The sequence below is a fragment of the Homarus americanus genome, unplaced genomic scaffold (genome assembly GCF_018991925.1).
Source record: "Homarus americanus isolate GMGI-L3 unplaced genomic scaffold, GMGI_Hamer_2.0 scaffold74, whole genome shotgun sequence".
In the NCBI taxonomy this organism is placed as follows: domain Eukaryota; kingdom Metazoa; phylum Arthropoda; class Malacostraca; order Decapoda; family Nephropidae; genus Homarus; species Homarus americanus.
In genome coordinates, this window is record NW_024716951.1 from 3250108 (window position 1) to 3277289 (window position 27182).

The 27182-nt window shown below is 37.0% G+C and overlaps 2 protein-coding genes across 5 annotated transcripts; one reads left to right on the plus strand and one right to left on the minus strand.

The window, feature by feature from the left end:
- The first annotated feature begins 3475 nt into the window (after positions 1–3475).
- Positions 3476–6046, plus strand: LOC121858635 (pro-resilin-like). Its single transcript, XM_042355166.1, has 3 exons — positions 3476–3579; positions 3831–3924; positions 4602–6046. The coding sequence occupies exons 1-3, from the start codon at positions 3562–3564 to the stop codon at positions 5198–5200; spliced, it is 711 nt and encodes a 236-aa protein (XP_042211100.1). The 5' UTR covers positions 3476–3561; the 3' UTR covers positions 5201–6046.
- Positions 6047–6268: 222 nt separating this feature from the next.
- LOC121858634 (syntaxin-4-like) lies at positions 6269–21005 on the minus strand. Of its 4 annotated transcripts, XR_006087474.1 has the most exons (8): positions 20888–21005; positions 19731–19909; positions 18875–19000; positions 18466–18634; positions 17767–17948; positions 17246–17452; positions 14846–15049; positions 6269–6453 (listed from the first exon to the last, which is right to left on the minus strand). XR_006087474.1 is itself a non-coding variant. In XM_042355164.1 (7 exons), exons 2-7 carry the CDS (start codon positions 19884–19886, stop codon positions 15038–15040), a joined length of 852 nt encoding a protein of 283 aa, XP_042211098.1. In that variant the 5' UTR covers positions 19887–19903; positions 20888–21005; the 3' UTR covers positions 7001–15037. The 4 variants fall into 4 exon arrangements, 3 of the variants coding, with proteins under 3 accessions (XP_042211098.1, XP_042211097.1, XP_042211099.1); XM_042355164.1 differs by lacking the exon at positions 6269–6453 and having other exon boundaries at positions 7001–15049; positions 19731–19903; XM_042355163.1 differs by lacking the exon at positions 6269–6453 and having other exon boundaries at positions 7001–15049.
- Positions 21006–27182: the final 6177 nt, after the last annotated feature.

Sequence of the window (27182 nt, forward strand, 5' to 3'; positions counted from 1 at the left end):
TGACACGTGTACAAACACCAGTGAAAGTGTACACAGCAGCTTTGGTCTGTCGTTACCCAGCCATCTGTTGTGATTACGAATTCATCTAATTTCTATATTTCACCACCGACATGAGTCTAAACAGGAAGGTAGATGACAATTCACTCAGCCAGGACTCTTCCTAGTTAAGACTGCGTTCACCTGCATTCTGGGGCGGTCTCTCTAAGTCAGCTCATTTATCTAGCACCTATCCTTCAGTATGGTCTAAACAACAAACACGAGAATAATAAGTTCACGGTGGAATTTTAAGCGATAATTCTGTATGTGTTCATATAAAATTCACATATCATACATTCATTCTTTCCTTGACTGGAGATAAAAGAACAGTTACAGTCAGATGTCACAGTCATTTCGTGTTAAGTCACGTTATGTTTTCAGTGAGGTGACCAGGTGACACTTACCTTAAGCCTTATATCAGATTGTTGAGCTGTGTTACTAATGTTCTATCGTAATAATAAATTTGTGGGAGCCTCACTATTAATCGGCAGGGCGAGAGAGAGAGAATTGACGGTACATGTTTCCATCGCTTATAATTTCAATATTGCAGACTATCTTATTAAGTTATTCTCCTTATGCATTATACAGTATATAGATTTTTCTGTGACGTGTGCTGATGTTATGAAATATAACTACGCTCTAACAGTTAAGTGATGATTTTTGGTGTTTATTAGACCAATTATCACATTGAAGAGATATAGGAGGTTTGTTAAAAGGGAAAAGTTTGAAACAAGATGCCCCAAGCTGATGAGGACACCGTTCAGAGGGGTACAGTACATCGACTCACTCAACCAGAATATTGTTGTCTAGTGCTTACTTTTACATCACCATTGAAAGCTTGGTACAAAGAGCATTTATCTACCGGAATCGATACTTTTAGACACTTTAACTACAGGGAACTACAAAACACACCCAGAACTAGTCACCGGAACGCAATCTCAACCTTCAAGGGTTTTTACGTTAAACCTTTCCACACATCAGACCAGACACTTTGGGAGAGAGGATCGAAGGGGTGTTCTTATATACCTGTACAGCTTATTCCCTACTGTGGTATGACTCCGCCACCCATCTAAAGACAGACTGATATCCAAATATATCTGATACAGTGATTGGTTTGTGACGACAGTGAAGTGTTTTTAAAGCAAGATGTTCCACTCAGAAGATGGCCGGAAACATGGGTGACGACAGCGCTTCTGGTAGTGTGCACATCTTACATCACCATACTGAGTCACTCACAAGTTTTTCGGTGTGTGTGTGTGTGTGTGTGTGTGTGTAGAGAGAGAGAGAGAGAGAGAGAGAGAGAAGTATTACAAACATGTGTGTGTCAGCCTTTACTGTAGAAGCGGAAGGATGACAATATGAACTGTGAAAACTGTACACTAGGATTAAGTTGATGGCGCGTGGCGGTGGTGGTGGTGGAGCGTGTATAGTGGACCACATGTGAGGCGGCTCATGACCATCAATGAGCAGCAGTGTGCATTCATATAGGGTAGAAAGAATCACTGTATGTTATCTATATCTTGCTTTGAAATCCAGGAAAAATGGTAATAGAGAGAAATAAGCTGTGTTTGTAGATGGTGAATATAGATATCTCGAGTCAAATGGTAGATTGGTGCGTGAGGATGAAAGGGGGGTGGTATGGTTAGGATGATTAAGATGAACTAAGGGAGTTAAAACAACAGTAAGGATTTTATACGAGGACTCACACCCTCTTAAAGTGAGAGTTGGCGTATGTCAAGGTTCAGTATTTGGTCCCTTTCTGTTTGTCGTTGTGATGGATGTATTGAGTTAGAATATGGGTGATTGGTGGTTGTGGCAGCTCCTATTTATGGATGATGACAGCAGGAACAGAATAAAACCCCCATAGAGGATTGTTATAGTGGCAGGAGTTTTGAGAGTATTGCTAACAAAATAGATGTAATATTGTGTAGAGACAGGAGAGGACAATTATGATCAAAATTGTGGATGCGAGAAATGACGATATGATGTAGTGGACAAGCTTAAAATAATTGGGCTCGATGTTGAAGGCGGGAGTAAGTTGTGAGGAGGGAAATGAGGGAGTGAGAGTAGAATGGACTATGTAGAGGGAGGTTGAAGGATTTGGTGTGATAGAAGGTTGCTGAGGAAAGAGAAACCAAAGATATACAAGACAGTAACTATAACCCAATGTTAATGTATGTAGTAAGAAACGATCCAGTTCATTAATAATAATTACTGAGATGAATTATCAAAAAAATGTTATTACTATCTTTAAACTGTTCCTTAACTGCACAGTAGCTAAAACAACTATCTGTGCTTACTTTGTGGGAAAAAATATGAGACCATAGACGATAATTTTGGTATATGAGGGCATATCGACCCCCACCTGCACAGATAGTTGTTTTAGCTACTGTACATGTAGCTCTAGTGATATTATCCAATCAGCCAGTCAATTAAAACTAGTATCTATATTAATGACTGATTGCAAAAAAGAATCTGATCACTTACTACAATATTTAAGAGTGTAGATACAGAGAGCCCCGCTTATGTAATGTATGTGCAACGAGGATGACATCAGCGCGCCCGTGTGACTCCTCTCTGGGATGGCAGAGTCAGCTGGCCCGGTAATAATATGCACCAGTTCCTCCTGTAAAACACCTCATCCCTGACATGACGCTTCATTTATATATATACTGTATGTACATAATGTCTCTGTATGTATGCATGTCTCTTCCGTACCCTGGGGAAATACGGTGTTTTTTTGTAGTCTGTTGATTTATTGGCTGAAGGAGTCAATGGTCTCTCTCTTCTCGGAGCTGAAGGTGTTCTTGAAGATGAACCAGAGAGCCGGCATACAGTACGAGTGATGTCAAACACACTTACGCCACCACTCTTACACTAATACTGACCCACTGAAAGATATGTTGACGCACGCAATCCAGACTACCTGACGCACGCAATCCAGACTACCTGCAGTATTACGTAGTGAGTGCCAGACCTAACCTAACCTAACCAATCATTTAAAGGCCCTAAAAATGGTTCAGTTCAATAGCTCAAGTTAGGTCAGAATTGAAGGTCAAAATTAAAGGTGAGGGGAGAAGGTCAGCATAGTATTATTGTTGTTGTTTTTGTTTGTCCATAGTAGTAGTAGTAGTAGTAGACTAGTAGTAGTAGTAGTAGTAGTAGTAGTAGTAGTAGTAGTAGTAGTAGTAGTAGTATTTTGGCATCTCTTGTAATGTTATAAGAATTAGTCCATGCAAAAAACAGTCATAGCATATGAATGTATACACACGTACACAAGGTTATGTAAACAACAAAAGCATAAACAAATAGGCAAAATACACACACACACACCAAAAAACACAGCCTCCCTAAAGCACTATCTGGCAACCGTCCCCAGGAGAGTGAAAGTAAAGTATATAATAGAGTACCAGTGCTTCTAGACCATCACTTACCGACGGTGTCATCCCCAGGCAGGTCACAGCATCATTCCTCACACCAACGACCAAATTTGTTTATCTCAGTTAATATTATCACAGGGTCTCCATGTTACTGCTAAGAGTGGTATGTAGTGTGTTGTTACATTGATTTTTTTACGTGTTTTTCCGATCTTTTTTGTTCTTTAATTCCAATACAAAATTATTGAATGACCCTTACAACAGAAGCGTCCAAAACAACGAGAGTTTACTGCTCCTTGTTAATAATCTACTAGTGACTTACCATGATCATGACATCAGTGTACCAGAGATGTGTAAGCAGTGATATGTTCCATTGGTGTGTCAGCAGTAAGTCACGTCTGATCATCTCCCTGGCAGATCCCGGTGGTGGTGGCGGTGGCAGTGCTGGTGCTGGGGGAGGAGGATGGTCTCTCCATTACTCAGTACATTGGAGATGAAGAAAATATTAGCCGTGAGTCCTATCAACATTTATCTTACTCTCTCTATTCATCCATACATTTCTATCCTTAATTCCTTACAATTATCCAATATACTTACACCCTCTTACCTAATATTTATATTCTTACTCTTATTATCTTTCGTATTTATTAATCTTCCTTATGCACACGCCTTAAACTAATGCTGATATTTTTAATTTCTTACTTCAAACAGACCTTGCTATCTCTTATACTTAATTGTCGACTTTGCTTCAGGTTCTGTCAATTATCCTGTTACACCTCACACACACTAACACCTCTGTTCATCATTATAATCCTCCTGGTTCTATTTTATCCTCCAGAGGTCCTCCATTATCCTTACCAAGAACCTAAACATATCCTTTTTTTTTTTTTATTGGGCACTCCCCTACATCATTGTGTAAGGTGAAGCGCAGAAGCGTTTACAGCGCCCAACAGGGAAGCATGCTAAGTTCATGCTTGCCTTTATGTCTCATGAGTTAAGGGCGTAGAAGCCTGAAGAGTCAGTGGTTTATGTCTTCAAGTTATTGGAAGCTCCAACAACTTGTCCCTGAATACGAATTCGCAACTTTCGACTTACAGCAGGTACCTACTTTACTGCTAGGTGAACAGGGACTAATGGGGGCTAGGAAGTATGTCCAAACAACTTCCACCTAATGTTGTTTTTTTCCAGCCCGCGGTGACCTTGCTGACCTCAGTGACCTTGAACCCTTGAAGAGGAGGCGTAGATCACCAATCTTTGGGTTATTTCGTAGGGGTCGAAGCAGGAGTAAAGGCAAGGGGAAGCCAAGTACGTCCTATGGAGCGCCCCCTAAAGCTGCTCCAAGTACCTCCTATGGAGCGCCCCCTAAAGCTGCCCCAAGTACGTCCTATGGAGCACCCCCTAAAGCTCCCCCAAGTACGTCCTATGGAGCGCCCCCTAAAGCTGCCCCAAGTACGTCCTATGGAGCGCCCCCTAAAGCTGCCCCAAGTACCTCCTATGGAGCACCCCCTAAAGCTGCCCCAAGTACCTCCTATGGAGCGCCCCCTAAAGCTGCCCCAAGTACGTCCTATGGAGCACCCCCTAAAGCTGCCCCAAGTACATCCTATGGAGCGCCCCCTAAAGCTGCCCCAAGTACGTCCTATGGAGCGCCCCCTAAAGCTGCCCCAAGTACATCCTATGGAGCACCTCCTGCATCAGCCCCTAGCCCATCCTATGGAGCACCTCCTGCATCAGCCCCTAGCCCATCCTATGGAGCTCCACCTGCAGCCCCTAGCTCATCCTATGGTTAACAAGTACTTCCTATTTTGCCTCATGTTTAATATTATAATGTTTCATGTTCGTACACCTAGAGTAGAGAGGAACTAACACTTCTTCGTAAACTCAATCATAACTATGACTCCCTCTTGCGGCTGCAATTCAACTGTGGTCTAAAATCATCAAAAACTGAAAACACTGACAAAAATAGCAAAACATCCTGTGGTCGGAATAAAGATTTGATTGGAGACAAAGGCTGATGAAGCAAAGTCAAGAGGAATAAAAAACAAGGAAGTGGTAAGTAGTAAAGATAATAGATGAGAACCCAGCTGCCTACCTTCAGGGACCTCTTGATGAGTAGGTGAAGCAGTGTTGATGTGGTGGTTTTCTGTGACAAGTAGAGATTGAGGCGACTTCAGCAGTGTTGAATGAAGAAACTACAGTTGATTTAGAAGCTAAACAGTAAATGTAAATAAATGAAAAATCAGTTCAAAGGAAATTGTTGGAGAGAGAAAATAGAATGCTATTTTGTTTTGTTTATAATTTCAACTTCTTAAAGTACATTAAAAATAAATTCATAGACATTTCTCATCCACGTTTAGTGTTCTGTTTATTGTTTGAATGGGTTAGTTTATATTTTATTAATTTTCCAACATATTATTCAATGTGTCTTACTGTTGGTAGCTCTGACTGTTTACCAAGGGAAGTGATTGTGAATTGAACACACTTTGCACATTGTTAACACTAATTATTTTCAAATCTATACTGTTATGTATTATATTTTCTATGTATACAATGCAGGATACACATGTACTGTACAACTGTCCTGTGCAGATGCAGAAATATTCAGATTTAAAAGGAAAAATATATATACGATTGTTTTCCCTAGTTTTCTTAACTATTACAATGCCAATGACTACACGTGCCATATAATCCTGAATGCATTTGCCAACATGGAAGGAAGCTTTGTCTTGTGAACTATTGTTGCAGTTAGAAAAAATGGTGTACATTGCCAACATCAACAGAAGGTAAATAATTATAAGAATGGTTTAGATTTTACTGAACAGTTAAGATTTGATAAAAGTTGGAGGTTTATTGAAGTTAATTAACATATGAGATTTGGTCAAAATTGCCACTTCTTTTATTCAAAGCTGTTCAGTTGTCATGTTTTGTAATGGATCACACTACAACACTGTGATGCATTTTGTTTGGGACACACTACTAACCTTCATGTTGTAAAGTTGCTAAATTTCCTTTGATGACTAGGGGTTGTTCTTAGCCACGACACCTGAAACATAAAAGATAAATTAGCACAGTGCTTCCAAATGCCAGTAATTAAATTCAATATCATGTTTATCATATTGCTCCATCACTGTACATCCAACAATATTCAGGTATTGAGAGGAGTAATAAAGGAAATGTTAGAATCAATATATTAACAAGAAACACCAACAACCTGCAATAATCAAACATCACAAATGAATGTCCCAGGTTCATGTTTTCCATTCATTCCAGGATTTTGAATGTTTTATGAAATCTGCCCTATTATACCTGGTCTGAAGGGTTGTTAGTCCTAAGGCCCTCAGTCTACTTGGTTAATCGAGATGACATAATTTCAGAATCATCTTAGTGGCTTTGAGTTGCACCTTTTCTAGGGATGTTTGATCTTTCTAGAGGGAGGGTTTCCATGCCTGTATACAGTAATCCAGACTGGGATGTACATGAGATTTGTTCACTTGAAGGAGCATTTTTCTATCTTGATTTGCTTTTCTCACCGCTGCCACCTCTCAGTGCATTTTTTTACATCTAGGATACAAAATAAAACAGAAGGCAGCAACTGTGAAATGGGTTTATTTGTACAAAACATGTTATTAAAATCAGGTAATCCAAACCGAGGATTGATTCCGAGCTTCATAAATAGTGTATAAAATATTAAGTACCATTTGCTTCCTGATTCTGGAGTGTTATTAAGGCTGCTCATGACACCACTGACACAAGAATAATTTACATTTAGCTTTTTCCAGGAACAAGCCAAAACTCCATAAAGTTCGTGACAATTACTATTTTACATTTACCCATGAAAAATAGTCCCGATCCGCTATTCATTCCTTCCCGTGGAGACGGTATATGACTCTGAAACTATAGCACAAGTCATTAATTGTTTGGTTATGCCGAGCTAATTGTTTCCTTATTTATCCAGGTTCAATAGCGGAACTTTGACAACATGCCTGGATACTAGGGATTGTGAATACCATTGACTGTGGATGTTAGTGATTGTACAATAGTGCCTTATCATGAATGGCTTTGTGAGTTGTGTGTAGTAACTATAAAAGAGTAAAGCAAACATCACAGCCTCATTGCTTATCTAACTTCCTCCAATCTAAATTACTATACGTGACATCAACAATTATCATAGTTATATCACAGCTGCTTCAACATAGTCTAGGCTTCAGTAAACTGCTAAATGTTTTTAAATGTGAACATTTCTACCATTTTTACTAATCGTTCGGGTGTTTGGTCTGTTCTTTGTTATGACCATGCATGGTAGGGTTACACTGGATAACACCCTTCTCACATATGACATGGGGATCAAACCCAGGATGTAATAGTGAGAAGCACACATACTATCACTGTACACAACCAATTCTGCTTCCTGCACCTCAACTTAAGGATGTCGCAAACAAATAAAAAGATTGTTTAAATGAAATGAATAAACCTTAATACTTGTATTTTGAAAAGAAAAGAACTATAAAAGGCATATAATGTATATCTGGTGTTATATTTGGATCCAAGATGTATTGACCCCACACAATGTGGGGGTGTTGATGGTACAGTGATAACTAGTGTATCTCTCTCTAAAGTGTCCTGGGTTCAATCCCAGCCGAGAACAGATGTGAGAAAGGTGTTGTACAGTGAGACACTACCAAACATGGCAGGTTTTCTCCAGGCACTCAAATTCTCTCTTGTATTAACACAGGACAATAAAAATCAAACCAACTGCCCAAATGGCTAATATGTTATAAGCGGTGAAATGATTGATAAAATAATAATAAAATTTGCTGACCTGTAACTGTATGATATTTTAGGTTTCCATCCACAAATTTCATACAGTATTTAAACTGTCACTACCTAAAGAAACAGTAATAAACTTTAATAAAAAGTACAGTACAGTACAGTTAATGATTCTTAAATAAATAAACTAAGATCCCTCTGTCATTAAAAAAAAATCACAGTAGAAATTAATTTGCTGACTTACTAATTGACAATATATCTGCCTGACTAAAGGAATATTGTACAATGTGCAGCTAAATCTTCTTAAGCTAAAGCTCAACGTGTGTACCTGGGAGCACATGAACACCGGGCTAATGTGCAGTATCTATGCTGCTGAACAGACTTTACTGTAACTTAATCCACCATACTTCTCTAAAAAGAACAAAAATAAAAGGATAAATACAATACAGCACACACAACAACTATCTCTTCAAAGAATATTCCATGAAAGCCAATTTTATTCTGGAATATAAGATATGTATAGTATAATATTGTTGACTCACAAAGGGATGAAACTTACATACTGTACAGTATAATTATCTACCATTCATATATTTTTTAAATATTAGCTTTTATTTCTTCTTCTTCAAAAAGTAAAAATGTTATCTATGGAGAAATATACTTTGGATAGGCCACAAGACCTCTACAACACAATGGCAATGTCAAAAAAAAAATGCAGCCCAGACATTGCTTGTGTTAAGTGAAAGTTAAATTACAAAACATAAGGATTTACTGTAAGATGTACGCACAACCAACAACACAAACACTGAACGGCATTGACAAATAAAACAATACAATTTCTTTTTTACATTCAATAGAGAAGTTCAGAATTACTAACTTACAAACACACACAAGCTAATGACACAATAACATTTAACACAGATAAGATACCATTAGCATCATTATTTTCCCTGTGTGCAGACAGACATGATGATACTACGGTAAGTAATCTTTTTTGGGTACCTTGAAATAAGCATAATCAAGCTCTACCCTCTTCTGTCTGTCTCTTCTTATGCTCAAACTATGCAAAATTTTCTTCTATTCGATGATTTATATTATCAGAAAGGGGGTGGGGGGGGGGGATGTATTATATCAACATTTACCAGAATTAAAAAAATGGCCAGAGAAGGAAAGCAGCAAACAACTTTAATGGACACTTCAGATTAGCTAGGTTATACACCTCGCTAAATTATTGAAAATAAAAATAAAAACACGACAGTCAAATGAGCTTTATCATTTATAAAAACAATAATTATACATAAGTCGCTGAAATATTTGACAGGTAATATGAATGTCTCCAATTACTGAGCTGTGGTTAAAATGGGCTACTGTATGAAGGCATGTTGTCAGGGGTGTAGGTGACAGCCAAACTTGCAGGTAAATAAAGAGTCCACATGTTAGCTTTCATTCCTCCCCTTAAAAGTGGATGGGTTAGATTATAAAGATGTCAAATAAGCCACTTTATAAACACTCAAGACTACCATTATAAAATAGATTACCTCACACAAGAAAATATACCCACTAACACATAATCTAATGGAATGTTATAAATATCATGGGTGTTGTTAGTTATGCCATCGCAGCACAAGTTACAACACTTATTAAATAAATATGGAATGGCAAGAAAGATTACTATATAGTTAAGAGCAAATGTATGGAATTGATTTATAATGTTTCATGAAATAAGTTTAGACATGGGATGCTAGTTACAGCTTAATATATGGAGTAAATATGGGGAAATACAGTATAAGGGATATTTAGAAGGTGATTACAAAGCATGAGTGATGGTGAATAACAAAACACATTCAATCTTAATCTACTGGAATGGACTTCAGAGATAGGCATTGTGAATAGTCTGTTGAGAATATACAGGAAATCACTTACAAGAGATGAAATGTGAAGAGAAAACTAAAGGCAGTACTGTATACATGAATGGATGGAGTAAATATAATTAAGGGGAGAGGATTAAACATTGGAGGATCACAATCATGGGCTACAGGATTACATGTGTGTATATGTATTAGTTATAGTTAGTGTGTGCGTGTGTAAGTTGAATTGGTGAACATACACGGTGTAGAAACTTTGGATGGAGTTCTATTAGTTCCTCATAGATATAATACAGTTATCATAAATAAGGATGGCAGACTGATGTGCATAAATGCATATTGAGTGAGTATGAAAACAGTTACACAAAAATAAATGGAAAAATAACACAAGTTTGTTCTTAACAGATTATAACATAACAAGGGTGACCAACATGTGACCCTTGTCTGCATCAACCACACTTAAAGAACTCCTTATGTTAATCAGTAAAGATGAGACCAGGGATGACTAACACGATCAGACACTGCCAGTGTATTTAATAACGTCTTGCCCATATATTCTAATCTTATTGGTGTGAGTAACTGTTTCAACATAAAACACAGGTCATGGTATGAATTGGGTGTCTGATTTGCATAGAGAGGTGAAGAAACAGTTTATTGCGAGCAAAACAAGATAAGACACTACTGAGTCATGACACTAGTATCTGCTTGGTATAAAATTCGTAGGAACACAAAATGCAAATGTGGTTTCATATTTCTTATTCTTCTATATACATATAATATTATATCTCCCACTGTCCAGCAGGGTAGCTAGTTTCTCTTACAAATATATTTATTAATGCACTACTCTGCCCACTGCATTTCTCATGGTACCCCTGAGCACTCAGTCGCTTTCACTGTCTTTCTACCTTCCTTTCAATATCTATTTGCACCTCCTTTCTTTCCTCTCACACAAATATATATATTCTCATCATTCTATTCCCATCTATTATTTGCACATGCCCATTTTCCTGTGCCAAACACTCCTCTCACATATGCATTCTTCACTATCCACTCTTGCTCAATAATACAATTTCTACTACTTTCGCTCTTCCCACCTTGTAAATTTAGTATTACATTATCTGTCTTTTCAGTCTAGTCTATATATCAGCAAAAGACTGTACCTCACACGTTTACACATATATTATTGCACCTTATCGAAGTCTTTACACTACTACCACCTGTCTGATTCTTGAAACACATTTCTACTTTCCAACATCCATACAAATAAATTTCCCAAGTTTACAAAACACTGGAACCCTTCTAAATTTTCTTATTTTATTTTCCTCTTCAGAAAAACTCTCACCCTACAAAATCTGCTTCTATATATACCGTAAACTTCTTCATCTAATAAAATTTATTATGTAGCGTTACAGCTTTTTTTATCGACATTAGTGTTTTTTTTAATATTCAACATTAATTAACTCTACAAAAGACAAATAAATGAACACCTCATAAATTACATTTTCCTCTCATTCATTAACCTTCAGGATCTCCTTAATTTTTCATGACTATCCATTGTACGTACTAGAAAATATATACACAATTCATTTTTCCTTACCAACTTGAGCGACAACTCCACAAATTTACCTTAATTGAACATATATGATGTGCTTGTACTGTAGAGGAAATATGTCAGGAACTATTAGGAGGGCAATTTTCACTTCAAGCAGACCATTTACGAAGTGGCTGACTGATTGTCGGGAACTAAAGATAAAAGAAGGGAGAATAAACGTCTTATCTCTAGAAAATAAAAAAGGGGAATGAACTAGAGCATTTGTTAAAGAATAGGAAACTAATGCAAAATCTTGACTGCACAATGATGCTGATATCAGGAAAGTAACAACAGGTCTTCATTGTCTTTTAGAACATAGGAGCTGAACTTGACAAGGTGAAAGACAGGAACATCCAGACAAATGTAAAAATTACCAATTCATTTGTGCAGTCTGTAAATTCTAGTAATCATTCTATGTGCAAAATAAGTACAGTTCTGACATTACAACATTTAGAGACATCCAAAATATCCTTCATATTAAGGGTGAGATATGAGGAAATAACTGAGAAATAAATCAGGAATATTAATCCCACTACTTCAGTCTGCTAGGAAATAATGAAGCTAGTTAATAGAAATGCTTCAGCTTCAATATTTCAACAAGCATTTTGTTAACAGAGATGTAGCAAGTTTATTAATTACTAAACCTAAAATTATATTGAACTCAAAACTGTACATTATTAAGGAAATCACAAATTAAAGTCTTACTTTACATTGATGAGGATTAAGAGAATTGAACACTGAAAAGAATAAACCTGACTCACAGATATAAAAGAACTTAAAAACACTACATTAATGTCTTTCAAGGTTTAGAGATACGGCCCCAGATATACTGCTTCTAGATAGACAGTTTCAAAAGATTACGTTTATTAGATATATATGATCTCTGATGGGCGTACTCTACAGGTACTCAAGATGAACATGATAAACCACACATACTATTTTTTTTAACAAGGGGAACAAAATAATATAGAATGAACACTGGCTATATATAAAAAAAATCAGTACTTTATATCAATCAATATTCTATCTTCCTCAATATTCTAAGCAAAACAAGTAATATAAATGCACATACACACACCATCATCATCAAACCTTCACAGATCAAATTGTATCAAGGCAACATAACTGTTCCGAAACAAGTACGTACTGGCAATGTTAAGGCACCAGTCAACTAGGTAAGAGAAAACAAGTGGAAAAATTACATATAAACAGTAATATAGTCGTGTTAAATGAATGTCTGAAAATAGAGATAGTACAGAATCATTAACAAGTGGCCTAACCTAACCAAGTGGCCAAGTGAGACACAAGGATTCCCAGTAATTCATGTGTACAGTTAAGTTTCCACCCAATAGGTAATTTTGATGGTAACTTCTAGTAGGTGAGGATATGCATATTGTGCTATACAGTATACAAGACGTACAAAATAAATTAAAAAATATCAGTGTAGGAAAAATATATCGATCTTATATCTATAGTGATGACAAGATTTTCTACATATTACAGCAATGTGAAATTTTTTTTTTGTATTTCATCTTCTGTGTTTGTTAGGTGTATTTCATTACTAAACGGGTTGATATATTTAGAGGTTGTATCAAAGTATCCCCCGATGACCTCCCCCAAGTCCCCAGCTTATTTCATCTAAAGCTTAACTCCCCTAACACTAATCTAACCCCCATCCCCAAAATAGCTTTAGGGTGGTTAATCTTGTAGGTGAAATAGGCTGGGGTGAGGAGGGGGGTTAGAATCTTCAGGCTATCTATTTCAAAGGTTCAGAGCTGGTAGCATATTGTACTGGTTTTTTTTTAAGTTTGAAAGTTAAGAAGACTTTTATAGTGCATGTATGGGATCAAATATCAGCCATACCAACAACTTAAACATGTATAAAATGTATAAAAATTCAAATGAGTTGGGGTGATATGTATTCCCCCAAAACACTGGAATATTTATGGATGCTTCAGTTGATGGACTGGTGGTTGACGATGACACCGATTTTCAGGTCCATCGGCACAGTACACATGCCTATTATACACACAGGTTCCAACACTATATTGCCGATACTGAACTCCTGACCTGATCTGATCTCTTAAAAATTCTCACATCAGATACATACCATTACCATAACTAATAAGGAAAAACAAAATCATAAAATGAAGGAAAATGTTGCACTCTAATACTGTACAGCAAAAATTATGGTACTGTATATTGATCTGTGTGTGTTCTTCCTTTTAAAAAACAATTTTTATGTTTAAGTGAATAGTATACTACTTTTTTCAATGATATTATAGTCAAATGTTTACTATTAGTACATTATGATTCTTTAAATAACATCAATTACTCACATATCAAGTCAGGAGTACATATATGGCCATACTTCAACTGGCCTGAGGTAATTTTGACTATTGTATATAAAACCCTTTAAAACCTGAAGTAATCCTACAAATGTATAAAATTCCACATTATGGTCCTGTTCTTTAACACACAACCAATTGACTTTAATTCATTAACCATCCAAAACCAAATGCCAGAATATTTATATTTTACGAGTTTGTTTGTGGAGTATATCTCATGATTACTACTTGTGTAAAATATGTAATAAATCTTATTTGGGTGTTCATTAATCAGCTACATTTGTGGGTAAAGATGAGTGGTTAGTGCACACAAGATGGGGGTCCTGTGAGTGAGCTAGAGCTGGGAGAGTATATAGTATTTTTCTCTGTAGGTCAGGAAAGACATTCTCAGAGCTGCCCCCCCCAAAAGCTGAAAATTGAGATGAATGTAACTTGGTCGTATGTAATCTATCACAGCTCCATTTATCATTACCTTAATCATTATTAAATACCACACTTTAAACTAGCTATGAGATTTTAATGTATGACAACAAAGCTTATAACATCCTCATGAAAAATTAATAATTCTGTTTTCAGTATTCACACACTTATCAGCTGTGCAGAAAAATTACTAAAGCCCCAGGAAATCATTACTTTTTTGGGTGATCTATATTTACAACCCTTACGGACGACATTATACCACATCACAAGCTCAGGCACTCTAGGGATAAGCCATGTCACATGTTAAAAGGCAACACAGTCATGTCACACAGACTAACATACATCAAGGATCAGTTATACTTCAAACACAAAACACTAGTGGGACTTTCTGTGTTATAAGTTAACATTAGAGGAGAGGCACACTATGTTAGAGATCCATAGCACCTTAAATATTGAAGAAACGAGACGGTGAATGTTCTCTCAGGGAGCTTCAAGTATGCACACAATGAAATCATAGCACAGCTGCTGAAGACGGAAATAGATCACAGTTCATTTGCTGCCCACGTAAGATGATGGGAAAGGCAAAGTCTTAGTTGAGACAAAGTATTTCTACAGGTTTGTGGATTCATCTCACTCTCATCCAGTAAACTGAAAAAAGAAAGGGAGGTGATGGAGGTGCCACATGTATAACCGTAAAAATTAAAAATAAACACTTTATTACATCACAGTTCAAACTATAAATGGACTCGCTGATTCATTATCATCCCATGATATTAAACAATAAAAGTAAAGATGGTAGCTAATATTGTTGCCAGTAAACACTGTAACACTTCAATTAAATGATGCAAACTTCTCTATATACATATATACTGTACAGGACTTCTACTTTAATCAACAACAAAAAGTATAAGGCTTTATACTCTGCATGTAAGTGGAGGACCTATAACTTTTCAAATGGAGTGTACTGTACAGTGTAACCTCAATAATCAGGGCACTCTAGGTTTTCATTAATGAACATTTATAAAACAAAAATCCTATAGCTTAGAAGTCAAAGGTTTATACATATATAATTATGAGCTTATCTAGATAGGTCATACAATACTTACCATACTTGACCCTGATTGACCTGGACTTCCTATTGCAGCACTACATGTGACCTCAATTGACCTGAACTTCAAGACGCTAGCCTATGACACTTTCTGTGTTGACTACAGATGATAACCCTCCCCTCCCACAGTCCTACACTGAGTAAGATTTGGTCAGTAATCACATCTGATGCTGGATTTTGTTGTACAGTCAGCTAGGCTATAGACCTAAATTGTCAGTTAATCTTATATGGGACCAGTCAGTCAGTCAGTCAATCTCTTGGAAGGTATATAACTCTGAACTACTTGGTGCCCTGATTACTGATACGATTCTAGTCCATGAAGCTGAAAAGAAAATGTCCACACGTGTGATTAATGAAGTGTTTGATCTATCCTATCAATGTAAGTAAAGTTTCATCAAATAAAGAGGGACCCTGAGAAAAATAATCTGCATTCATGGGGTGTTTTGACTGTCAAGTGTCCTGACCTCAAGGTTCCAAAGCAAAGCAATTGATTTATTAGTACCATTGTGTGTAAAGGACAAAGAAATCCATTTAGATCAGGATAATATATGGAACTGGATGAAAGTATGGGACAGACATTAAAGACAGGAAAGATTACCTACTAATTTTACTTAATGGAATTTGAACATATGATAAGTCAATATAATTAGGAATGAAGCATTTAACTATCTTTTAATGAACATATAAAAAATATATGAATGAATGAATAAATAAAGAAATGTATATATATACAAAAGGGAGTTAAAAGTCTAGAAACTATAAATCAAAATACAATATACGCCACATTATCAGTTGAATATACTTCAAAAACGAAAAGAAGTCTAATGGAATCTAATCTTCATACCGGTATTAATGAAACATAACTTACCAATCACGTCAAAAGCACTGAAGCTTCATAATGAGCATGCCATACTATGTCTAGTATGATAAAAACAAAACAAAAACATGTCCAGCATGTTCAAAAATTAGTGTTATGGTAAAGTGTATTCATAAGCTCAGTACAGAAAATGGGTCTAATGGACTCCTTGTGGGTCATACTTTACCTACAGTATGACAATTAACACAGTAGTACACAACTATGTTAAGTGTATTTCAAACTCTTAATCTTTTGTACAAATATAAAATATGTTAGTAAGGATAGATCATAAACCCACACCTGACAAACCAAAACACATATATAAGATAGTTAACTGGGTACTAAATGAAGAGACAAATGAGGAAATACTGTACTATAATGGCTCAGAAGAACCTATTTTAGTTGTAAACATTTGACAAACCCACAGATCCTGATACTCACTGCCAATGCAACATCAAACTGAAAGCATTAACCCAGGAACATAATATCCTAACATATTACTTTTGCATCCAAGAAGAGTTTTACAATTAAACAGACTAAATGCAGTATGAGATATGAAGTTATAATAATCATGAAAACAGAATAAGGGGGAACATAACTACTGTATACTGTATACACACATACACCTGCACACTGAGATGACAAAAACTGATAAATTACAAAATATCTTAAGAACAGTCCCAGGAAATTTGGATATATTGTATGGTGTTAAGAGTACCAATGACTGGACACAATTAACAATCTGAAGAATTAAAAGCATCCTGTACTGTATTATATAAAGGTACAAAGTTCTTGGGATGAAACATACATGCACACGCGCACACACACATATTACAATCTCTAAATATTATATATAAAATACTCAACAACAATCACATACAGAGAAAATTAAGATGAGGGCGACAATCAGCAGGATCACTCCAACAATGAGAGCGATTATAAACTTCTTCTTCATCGCTTTCGTCTGATTTATCCTAGCAGACACCAGCTCTACTTTTGCCTTCTCTGTCTTGGTCTGTGCTTCAAATATATTGTTTTCGATCCTATTTATAGTCTCTCCTTGTTCTTGTACCAATAGAGCCACTTCCTGTAAAATTATCAAGAATTACTAACATCGGTCAAGTAACTGGAAATAATTGCAATAAAATAAAATTCAACATTAGCTGGCAGATAAGGATTCCCTATTCCCTGAAGTATGCACAAAAATGGAACACGAGGAATGTGAAAACACTGATTGATGATAGCCACTGTCTCTACACTGATGATGGCCACAGTTATTAAAGTTAATGTCCTAGTACAATACAATTATTACATCAATACTGTACCCCTGTATTACAAAGACAGCTCTTATCCAATTTCCCTACAGAAGCACTTTATTAATGGGACTTTCATTCACCATACCTGAAATAACTGATACAACTCGGTGATAGATTTTTCCAATTTAATAAAAGCGTCGTGTCTCTCCTGCAGATCATGAAGCTGTTGCCGTGCTACTTGTGTCTCTTGGATAATATTTTGTGTAAATATTTCTGTCGATTCTTCCAGGAGACTTTCAAGTTCATTTTCATCAATACCTGCTTGACCTAAGAAAACAAAACAAAACAAAACAAGAGTAAAGTTATTGAAAGGTAGAGGGATTAATTGATATTTATTCAGTGCAATTATCATATAAGTTTACAATTGGTTCAGCATGTATAAGAAAATGCAGGTATACAGTTCATCATGTATGTAGACAATGCAGGTATACAATATACATGACTGTGCAGGTACTGTATACACTCTAATGGACAGTACAGTACTTAGAAAGTTAAGATGACATTTTGACTGAAAATAGCCAACAAAGCCACCAGATGCTTATTGCATACTTTTTGTAAGACTAGCAAGGTATGATGGATGTGCACAAAGAATGGAAACCTTTAATCTAGCTTATAAATATTTCAAAAAATAGAATAACTGAGGAATTTTTCAGAATAAAAAATTGGAATCCCATTTATGGCAGAAAGGAAGTCAAATGACAAGTGAGTTACCAGAAACATTCATAAACTGTACATATACACACAGACTCACCCACATCTTTCATTTTAACCATTATCCACTTGCCTGTTATAATGAGTTCCTTTCTCACATACTGAGCATGGCGGTCATGGGTGTCAGCCTGCATTACTGATAGCTCATGCAGTACCTGGGTCAAGTGGATAACTAAAGCGACGTGATGTGTTTTTGTTACGTGGTGAGTGACCCCGGTGGTCTTCTCACTTCTAGCTTTTATCTGTAAACAATATGAAACTCATTAACTCATTAGACAGTGCTAAGAAAATTTTATGACGCAATAACTATGTAAATAGGACTAAAAACCCATATAAAAAATATAAGACTAAAATTATCTCCCCATCACATTATGAAGGGATGGAATTGGAATATGGTAATACAACTTAAATAAGGATGGTAACACCCTCTACAAATGTTGCAAAATGACATTAGTAAACTACAAAGCTGTCTCCATACTCACCTCCTGTAATGACATGCGTAGCTTTCTAGCCTGAGCTTTGATACTGTTGACTTTATCTTCCACTTTATGGCGATTGTCATGCTCGTGTACCATTGTCCTGAGGTCATGCACTGATTCCATCATTTGCTGAAATAAATATCAAGATTTAACTCCTAACCAGCAGCTAAGGATTCCCTGATTCACTCCCATATGTGCCAAAATGGAACACAAAGAACATGAAATGTCCACTGATGATGGCTACCATTTAAGGGTTAAAGTATCAATATACAGTACAGTACTAATGTATACGGTACCTTAAAAAGTAGAGATTATAAGTTAAGTTAACCTTAAACTGAAGGACTTATGGTACCCTTAACATTACCTAAATTGGATATTCAACACTATTAACCCCTTCACTACTGAATTATATTTACCTCAAAGGGGGGGGGGGCTGTACATGGCAGGTTTCTTCCTATACTGACACTGGACAATAAAGGTCAAAATAAAAGTAACAAAGAACAGACCAACCACCCAAATGGCTGGTAAGCTGACAAATGCTGAAATAATAAATCAATCTAGCAGGCTATCAGTAAGTGAATCACCCTGTAGTTCAAGGTGTATGAACAGCAACCGACCAATTGAACACCTTTATCTTACTTTTGAGTTTATTAGCAGCTGACTGATTGGCAAGTAAGGTGTGTAGCATTACATAAGCGAAGAGAATTAAAAGATTTCAGGTGAAATGTTTTAGTTATTGAGGCTCATCTAGTGTATATATATATATACCTAAGTGTGTGTGTATGTGTGTGCATGTATATGTGAGTGTATGTGTGTGTGTAAAATACAGTACCATAACTGTTGCCCCTATTATACATACCTTTAACTGTGTATACAGAGGTCCAATCTTGTCAAGACTTTCCATGAGGACTTTCTGGTCATCATTCCCATCAAAGGAGATTGTGACCACGTCCTCATCAGCAGTACTCTGACGTTTACTGATTTCTCGAAACTCTTTCAGTCGGTCACGAACCATCTTGCCTCTGTTCCCACCTGGAACTGGAAAAGTTCTGAGTAATCAGTAATTTCAAAACAATTAGAAATAATATTAATAATACAGTAATACCTGTATATATATATATATATATATATATATATATATATATATATATATATATATATATATATATATATATATATATATATATATATATATATATATATATATATATATATATATATATATTACTTGCACGTTAATAGATCAAGTGCATGTACCTAACCTAACCTAATCTAATCTAACCTAACTTAATCTAATCTAACCTAACCTAACACAACACAACTCAGATTAAATTAAGTTTACCAATTTTTTGTGACTTAATGACACCAAATAATAATCGAAAAGTGATTCACAGCCCGAATTACGCTTGTACGACCATCATTTGACTTCATTGCGGCTACATTTGGGTAATTCCTCGCTCCCTCGGTACATGCGCGCGATGTATTAACTCAGATTAAAGTGGGTTTTCCAATTTTGTGTGACTTTCTGACACCAAATACTAGTCGAGAAATGATTGGCAGTCCGATTTATTCATCTAGGACCATTATTTGACTTCATTCCGGCTATATTTGGGTAATTAGTCGGACCGCTAGGGAGAGATTTCCCAAAGATGATGCCCAGGACGTGAAACAGTCTTCAATATTACCCCTTGTTGTACAGAATTTCCTCGACAGCTTTTGTCAGTAATTGGCACTAAATCTGAGTGTAATATGATAATACAACACAGGCCTTCACTAAACTAATTCAGATCTTTACCGTGAATCAACCCTACCTAATGGATAAAACCCTTTACTTACTAACAAACCATCCAACAGATGAGAGCTAAATAATGATAACTTAGACAATAAACCCAACAAGACAAATCCTACACCATAAAGATGAATCACTCTCAAGCTCTTACACTCAACACAAACACTTATTTCAACCTTTATCACAATAAGTACTCCCACCACATGTTCATCACAGACTAATTATACCTTTAGTGTGTTTATAATATAATAGGGAGTACAGGTGCACTTAAAGGTCAATAAATAATGAGAATCACTCGGGTAGAAGACGACACAAGAGGGTGTGTTTATATTAATCCTTCTTCAGTTGGTTTACTCTCACTGAAAAGCGAAAACAAGTTAAAGGGATTAACCTACCATTAATAATTGCAATTAATCACATTATTATAATTACTTTGTGAACTATTACTAGCTTATATATGCAATTTTAAGTTTAAAATTAATTTACATTTTAATCGAAAAAATAGAATCATTGAAAATAATAGCATAAATACATACTGCACGGCGGTTAGTTCGTTTTATATGTTTTCGTATTTCAGCCTTTGCAGTATTGCCACATGATAATAAATCAAATTTAATTCACATCTTACTTTCTGAGCTTTCAAAATTAGCTTTCTTCGTCTATTCAAAACTTTATATTAAACTAAATATTATTATATAGCTTTTAAACCCCAACGAAAGCATAAAATTCTCCCATTAACAAACCTAGTATCCAGTTGTTGCACCATTCAAAAAATATAAGATCTCTATTATATTGTGTTAAAGTGGGAATATAACATCACACTATATTGTAACTTGTTAATAAAAAACTCAGGTCTTTTATGTATATCATCATAAAAGCAGAGGGTGTAAGTCTACCTGTTGATATATACATAAATAATTATTTGTAATTAAAATCTTCATACAAGTTTACAGTGGTTCAACATGTATTTACGCTAAAAATTACTATGTAAATCTGGTTTGCATAAATTCCACATTTCTTTATATGTACTGTACGTGAAACGTAAACCAAGATGCTACGTTTAATTCCTGTATAGGCCTACTATGAAGATTGAAGAACATGTTATATATGCTGTCTCGTGGTGTTCACGGTATTTTAGCAAAATTAAATACATAATTCTCAATATTCTATATCTTTGTAAGATTCACTACAATGAAAACTTGCATGTAATATGTTTTACCACTGGATACTGTCATAACCCTATGGGTTATGACGCTACAATACAGTATTGTAGCGTCAAATTGAACCCTGTATAAGCTTCATCGGATCCATAAAAACATTGTAGATTCCTTTAACACCTTGAGTAGCGCCACACTTAATCACAGCAGCAGCTGCGATGTTAATGGGTGTTGTGATTCGACAGAGGCAGTGGGAGCTGTGGTTATCAGTTTGTCCCTGCCAGCGCGTTAAGGACTTCTTATGGGGGAATGTTTCTCCCGGCACATGTCACAGGATTTTACTCAATTGTTGGGGCAATATGTAGCTTCCGTTCAACCAGTCGTTTGTTAGATGTTACGACACTAACGACGAAGTAATGACGTAAGGAAAACGTTCACGTTGTAAAACTGATGATGCATACGTTTGAGTGGAAGAAAACATTCTATCTATATGGCCAAAAACGTTCGAGAGAGGGTCAGTATAACTGGTATCGACACTTCATCACCTTATGCACCAAGAGAGGTAAGAGCGTCTTCAACTGTCTACTTTATAAAGAACCTCAAAGGCCATTACCCAATCATGTACACATACGTGGAGTTAGCGGATGGCCGTCCCACTAAGTGTCACAGCTTCATGTTAAACTGCCAGAGAATGTTGTGATGGCACGAGTGTGAAGTTAAAATCAGACTTAGTCAACAGAAGCACAGGTTCAGAGACATTCAAGAGACGCCCATTGGTGAAGGCGATAAAGGAAAATATAAAAACCACAAAATCAAACCACCGATACAACACAAACACAGTGAGCACCATGGTATGACTGAGTGAAAACCATTAAACTCAACTAATGTGTTACGTCTTTCTGTAACATTAGGCTACATTTATGCAAACTATTAGGTTCCCAGCTGATGTAATTTTTAGTATGGGATTTATTTAAAATTCTCGAATAAAAATGATCACCCAGTAACTACACTAAGCCACTAATTCTACTGGTGTTGTAGAAAATTAAGTTGGGAAAGAACGAATGGTTTACTTGTGTCGATATATTACTCAGTGAAGCCTACTAGAAATAAGTATTTGATGACTTTGTAGGCTATCCTTGGTCAAATTGCTTTCTTGTTTATCATTGTTATAATGTTTTACTTTTCAATGCCCAGGACTCCCAAATATATTAATTTTCAGGTGAAGATATATATGGATACTAGACATAGGTGTTAAAGTTCTTCTCTAAAGCTGCATCAGTAAAGGGTAGTGTTGTGACGACACCGAGTGTGAGCTCTTTCAGTACATGTCTAGTGTGTAACAGAGACGTGAGCGACCGCCCTAACGAGCCAATTAATGGTGAAAAAAAGTGATATGACCCCTGAATTTACCTTCAAGAAAGTCCAAAAGTTATATTTATATACTGTAGATATGTTACTTGAGAATTTAAATTGAAGTTATATCTTACCTTTACCATAATTTTTCAGTAATCTTGGCTTTAATGTTTTGTATCCATATATCATGTAATGTGTACAGCATCACATATGAAAGAGCATTTTTGTTATCTATGGCATCTATTATAAAGTGTACAGGTATTAAGCAAGTCTCCAGTTTCAGTAATAAATATTAATTACATGCCTCTTTATACCTTTCTTATATATTGAAGTTGTTAATGACCAAGGACCCCAAAATTATGATGACCTGTTTAGTTTAACTTTAAGGAGATAAAGAGTTCAATAAGAGATGGTCAGCTCAACTTCTCTATATTACATAAAACAATGTCTCAAATATTGTTTTCCACTAGGGTAAATGGGGTGAAGTAAACAAATAAGTATAAAATAACGGTAACTATAACTTAAAACTATTTACACTTAAGTAAATTTAGAAAGAACGGTTACACAAATAGTTAACGTGAGGCATAATGACATGGCAGAAAACCAGTTCAGAGTAGAGGTTACACAGCACAAACACACACACACACACACACACACATATATATATATATGAAAAACTGGGGAGATCACCACAAGTGCACAGGAAAGAGTATTACGCCAGTCACGTAGAAACACGAGAGGTGAGACAATACCCCCAGGTCTTGAGCAATGGTTGGGGTTATGTTATCTGATATATGAGAGACGAAGATGGCAAGATACGTTAGCAGTAAATAAGGTCCTGTAGTGCAGAGAGTAAGTCAACTAAAGTGTCAACACTGGAAGTGGTGAAGCGAGGCTCCCGGTGTGAGTGCAGAACATATTTTTATATGGGGCAGCACAGAATTCTCAATGGCTATTGGCTTCTTTGAGTCTAAGTGGACTATAAGCTCAGGGAAGATGATGATTGGTCAACTGAAATTCACTAGAAGGATATAAGATGTTTTGACTCCTCATGAGCTGTGAATCATTTGGATACGTAAAGTCAAACTGTTTACGATACCAGCTGACTGCGCGGTGTGTTGATGGGCGTAACACCGGCAATGGTAGTATGATGTACATGTACGGTACTGAGTTGATATTAAATAACATGGAAATAAGTAGAATAAAATATAAATATAGAAATGTTACAATAGTTGGTGAAAGATATGGTTTAATTCAAATACCTAGTAATCTCTTAACTTATAAAGTCTGAGTCCTCTTATGACTTAAACCCTAAGAAAAGGCCCCTACTCCCCACTCACCCCAATTTGGTACTCATCTTCAATCGGTATTTAAAAGTTAAAGAAAAACTAAACTTTTTTTTTTTCATTGCTATATAACACAGCAGCAATGACTTGTTGAAGCATTAAAATTATCAATAAAACTATGAACCTCTACTGTATAAAGTTAAGAACACATATATAGGATCACTAACCACATATCTCCTCTGGGCACTTAATAAGCACACACCTATAAACCATATCTGGGATATATAAGATACGGCTACTGGGTTATTTCACCATAATAGACTAATTCATTCTTATATACCGGAAATAGATCCAGAATATATATATATATATAGTATATATATATATATATATATATATATATATATATATATATATATATATATATATATATATATATATATATATATATATATCTTGGTAAGTACAGGAAAGGGAAACGACGGGCACATAACTTCCAAATATTTATTATGAGACAATCTTCAGAAACTAACTGGATTACATTGATCTAGATGTATGATGAGTATTTGGTAGATCCTTATTTTTTTGCCTGACGTGACTAGTCACGTCACCCACCCTTAGCTCCTCTACATTGTGTGTGTTGGTGTGGCACAGGGGTTAGTAAGATTTGACATCATTGTAGCCTGACCTCTATGTTTTCAGGTCTTTCAACTGTCTTCATCTCTGTCCATATAATCAATTGCCTCTAAAAGATGTCTTGAATGGGCTGAAACTTCTGAGTGCTCCGTTGTTTCCCTTACTACGTGTGGTTTTATCAAATTTATCTTATACATTTTTCATGGATCTAAGTTAGTCGCGTTGGCCATGAAATGACACAATCCTAATTCCCTAAAGAATTAGAATGCATAATTGCTGTAGAGCTTTCCTAAATTCTGTAGCTGGGTAAACTATATGATATTTCGTGTTCTTTTGAATCACATGATGGTCTGCGACTCTGGGAAGTTCAAGACGACTCGTCCAAAAAGGCGAACCTTTTGTCCGTGGAACCCCAAACCACGGTGTGAAGGAGTACTCTGGAATTCCCAATGGTAGCTAGGTTACCAAAGTGAATTGCTCACCGAAGGTGTATATGGTGACCACCCACAAGGGTAAAGTAAAAGAGTGGAAGGAAGGAAACCAACAACCAAAACTGGAAGCTGGCGGGGAGGATGGGGTAGGATACCAACTTCCGGGAATGAGAAGAAGGCAATGGTGAGGAACACCAGCTCCTACATGGAGGAGGAGGAATTGGCAGGAAAACATCAACCCCACAGGGGTGAGAGGGATGACAAGGATAAAGAGCTCACATAGTGAGCAAAATAACCTCCCAAGGTTGTGATAGTAAAAACCTGGTTTGGCACTGCAGACTACCCAGTCTCCTGCAGAGACAAGTTCCACGGTCTCCTGCAGAGAGCAAGTTCCACGGTCTCCTGTAGAGCAAGTTCCATGATCTCCGGTGAGGAGATCCCAGTCTCCTGTGGAAGCAAGTTCCCTCAGTCTCCCGGTGAGGGTTCCCGGTCTTACAGAGGCAAGTTCACTGATCTCCTACAGAGGCAAGTTCCCGATCTCCTACAGGCAGTTCCCAGGGTCTCCTGCAGAGAGCAAGTTCCCGGTCTCCTACAAGAGCAGTTCCCACGGTCTCCTTCAGAGAAACTTAAGTTCCCGATCTCTGAGAGCAAGTTCCCGATCTCCTACAGAACCATTTCCCACGGTCTCTGAAGGCAAGTTCCCAGTCTCCTACAGAGGCAAGTTCCCAGTCTCCTACAGAGCAAGTTCCCACGGTCTCCTACAGAGCAGAGTTTCCCGCAGTCTCCTCTGAGCAAAGTTCCCGTTCTACAAGTTCACGGTCTCCTACAGAGAGCAAGTTCCATGATCTCGGTGAGGGTTCCCACGGTCTCCTGCAGAGGGAGGTTTCAAGTCTCCTACAGAGCAAGTTCCCAGTCTCCCTACAGAGCAAGTTCCCATGTCTCCCCAGAGAGGAAGTTCCTGATCTCCGGTGAGGAGTTCCCACGGTCTCCTACAGAGAGCAAGTTCCCACGGTCTTCTACAGAGCAAGTTCCCATGATCTCCAGTGAGGAGTTCCCAGTCTCCTGCAGAGAGCAAGTTCCACAGTCTCCTACAGAGGCAAGTCCCAGTCTCCTACAGAGAAAAGCTCCACTGACCTCCGGTGAGGGTTCCCGTCTCCTGCAGAGAGTTCCCAGTCTCCTACAGAGAGCAAGTTCCCATGATCTCCTACAGAGAGCAAGTTCCACGGTCTCCTACAGAGAGCAAGTTCCACGGTTCCCTCCCAGGCTCCACTGACCTCCGGTGAGGAGTTCCCATGGTCTCCTGCAGAGGAAGTTCCCAGTCTCCTACAGAGACAGAGTTCCATGATCTCCTGCAGAGAGCAAGTTCCACGGTCTCCTACGAGAGAAAGGTTTCCATGATCTCCGGTGAGGTTCCACGGTCTCCTACAGAGCAAGCTCCATGACCTCCGGTGAGGTTCCACGGTCTCCTGCAGAGGAAGTTCATCTCCTACAGCGAGCAAGTTCCCATGATCTCCTACAGAGCAAGTTCCCACGGTCTCCTACAGAGAAAGTTCCCATAGTCGGTGAGGGTTCCACGGTCTCCCTACAGAGGCAAGTTCCCATGACCTCGGTGGGGGTTCCCACGGTCTCCTGCAGGAGGAAGTTCCCAGTCTCCTACAG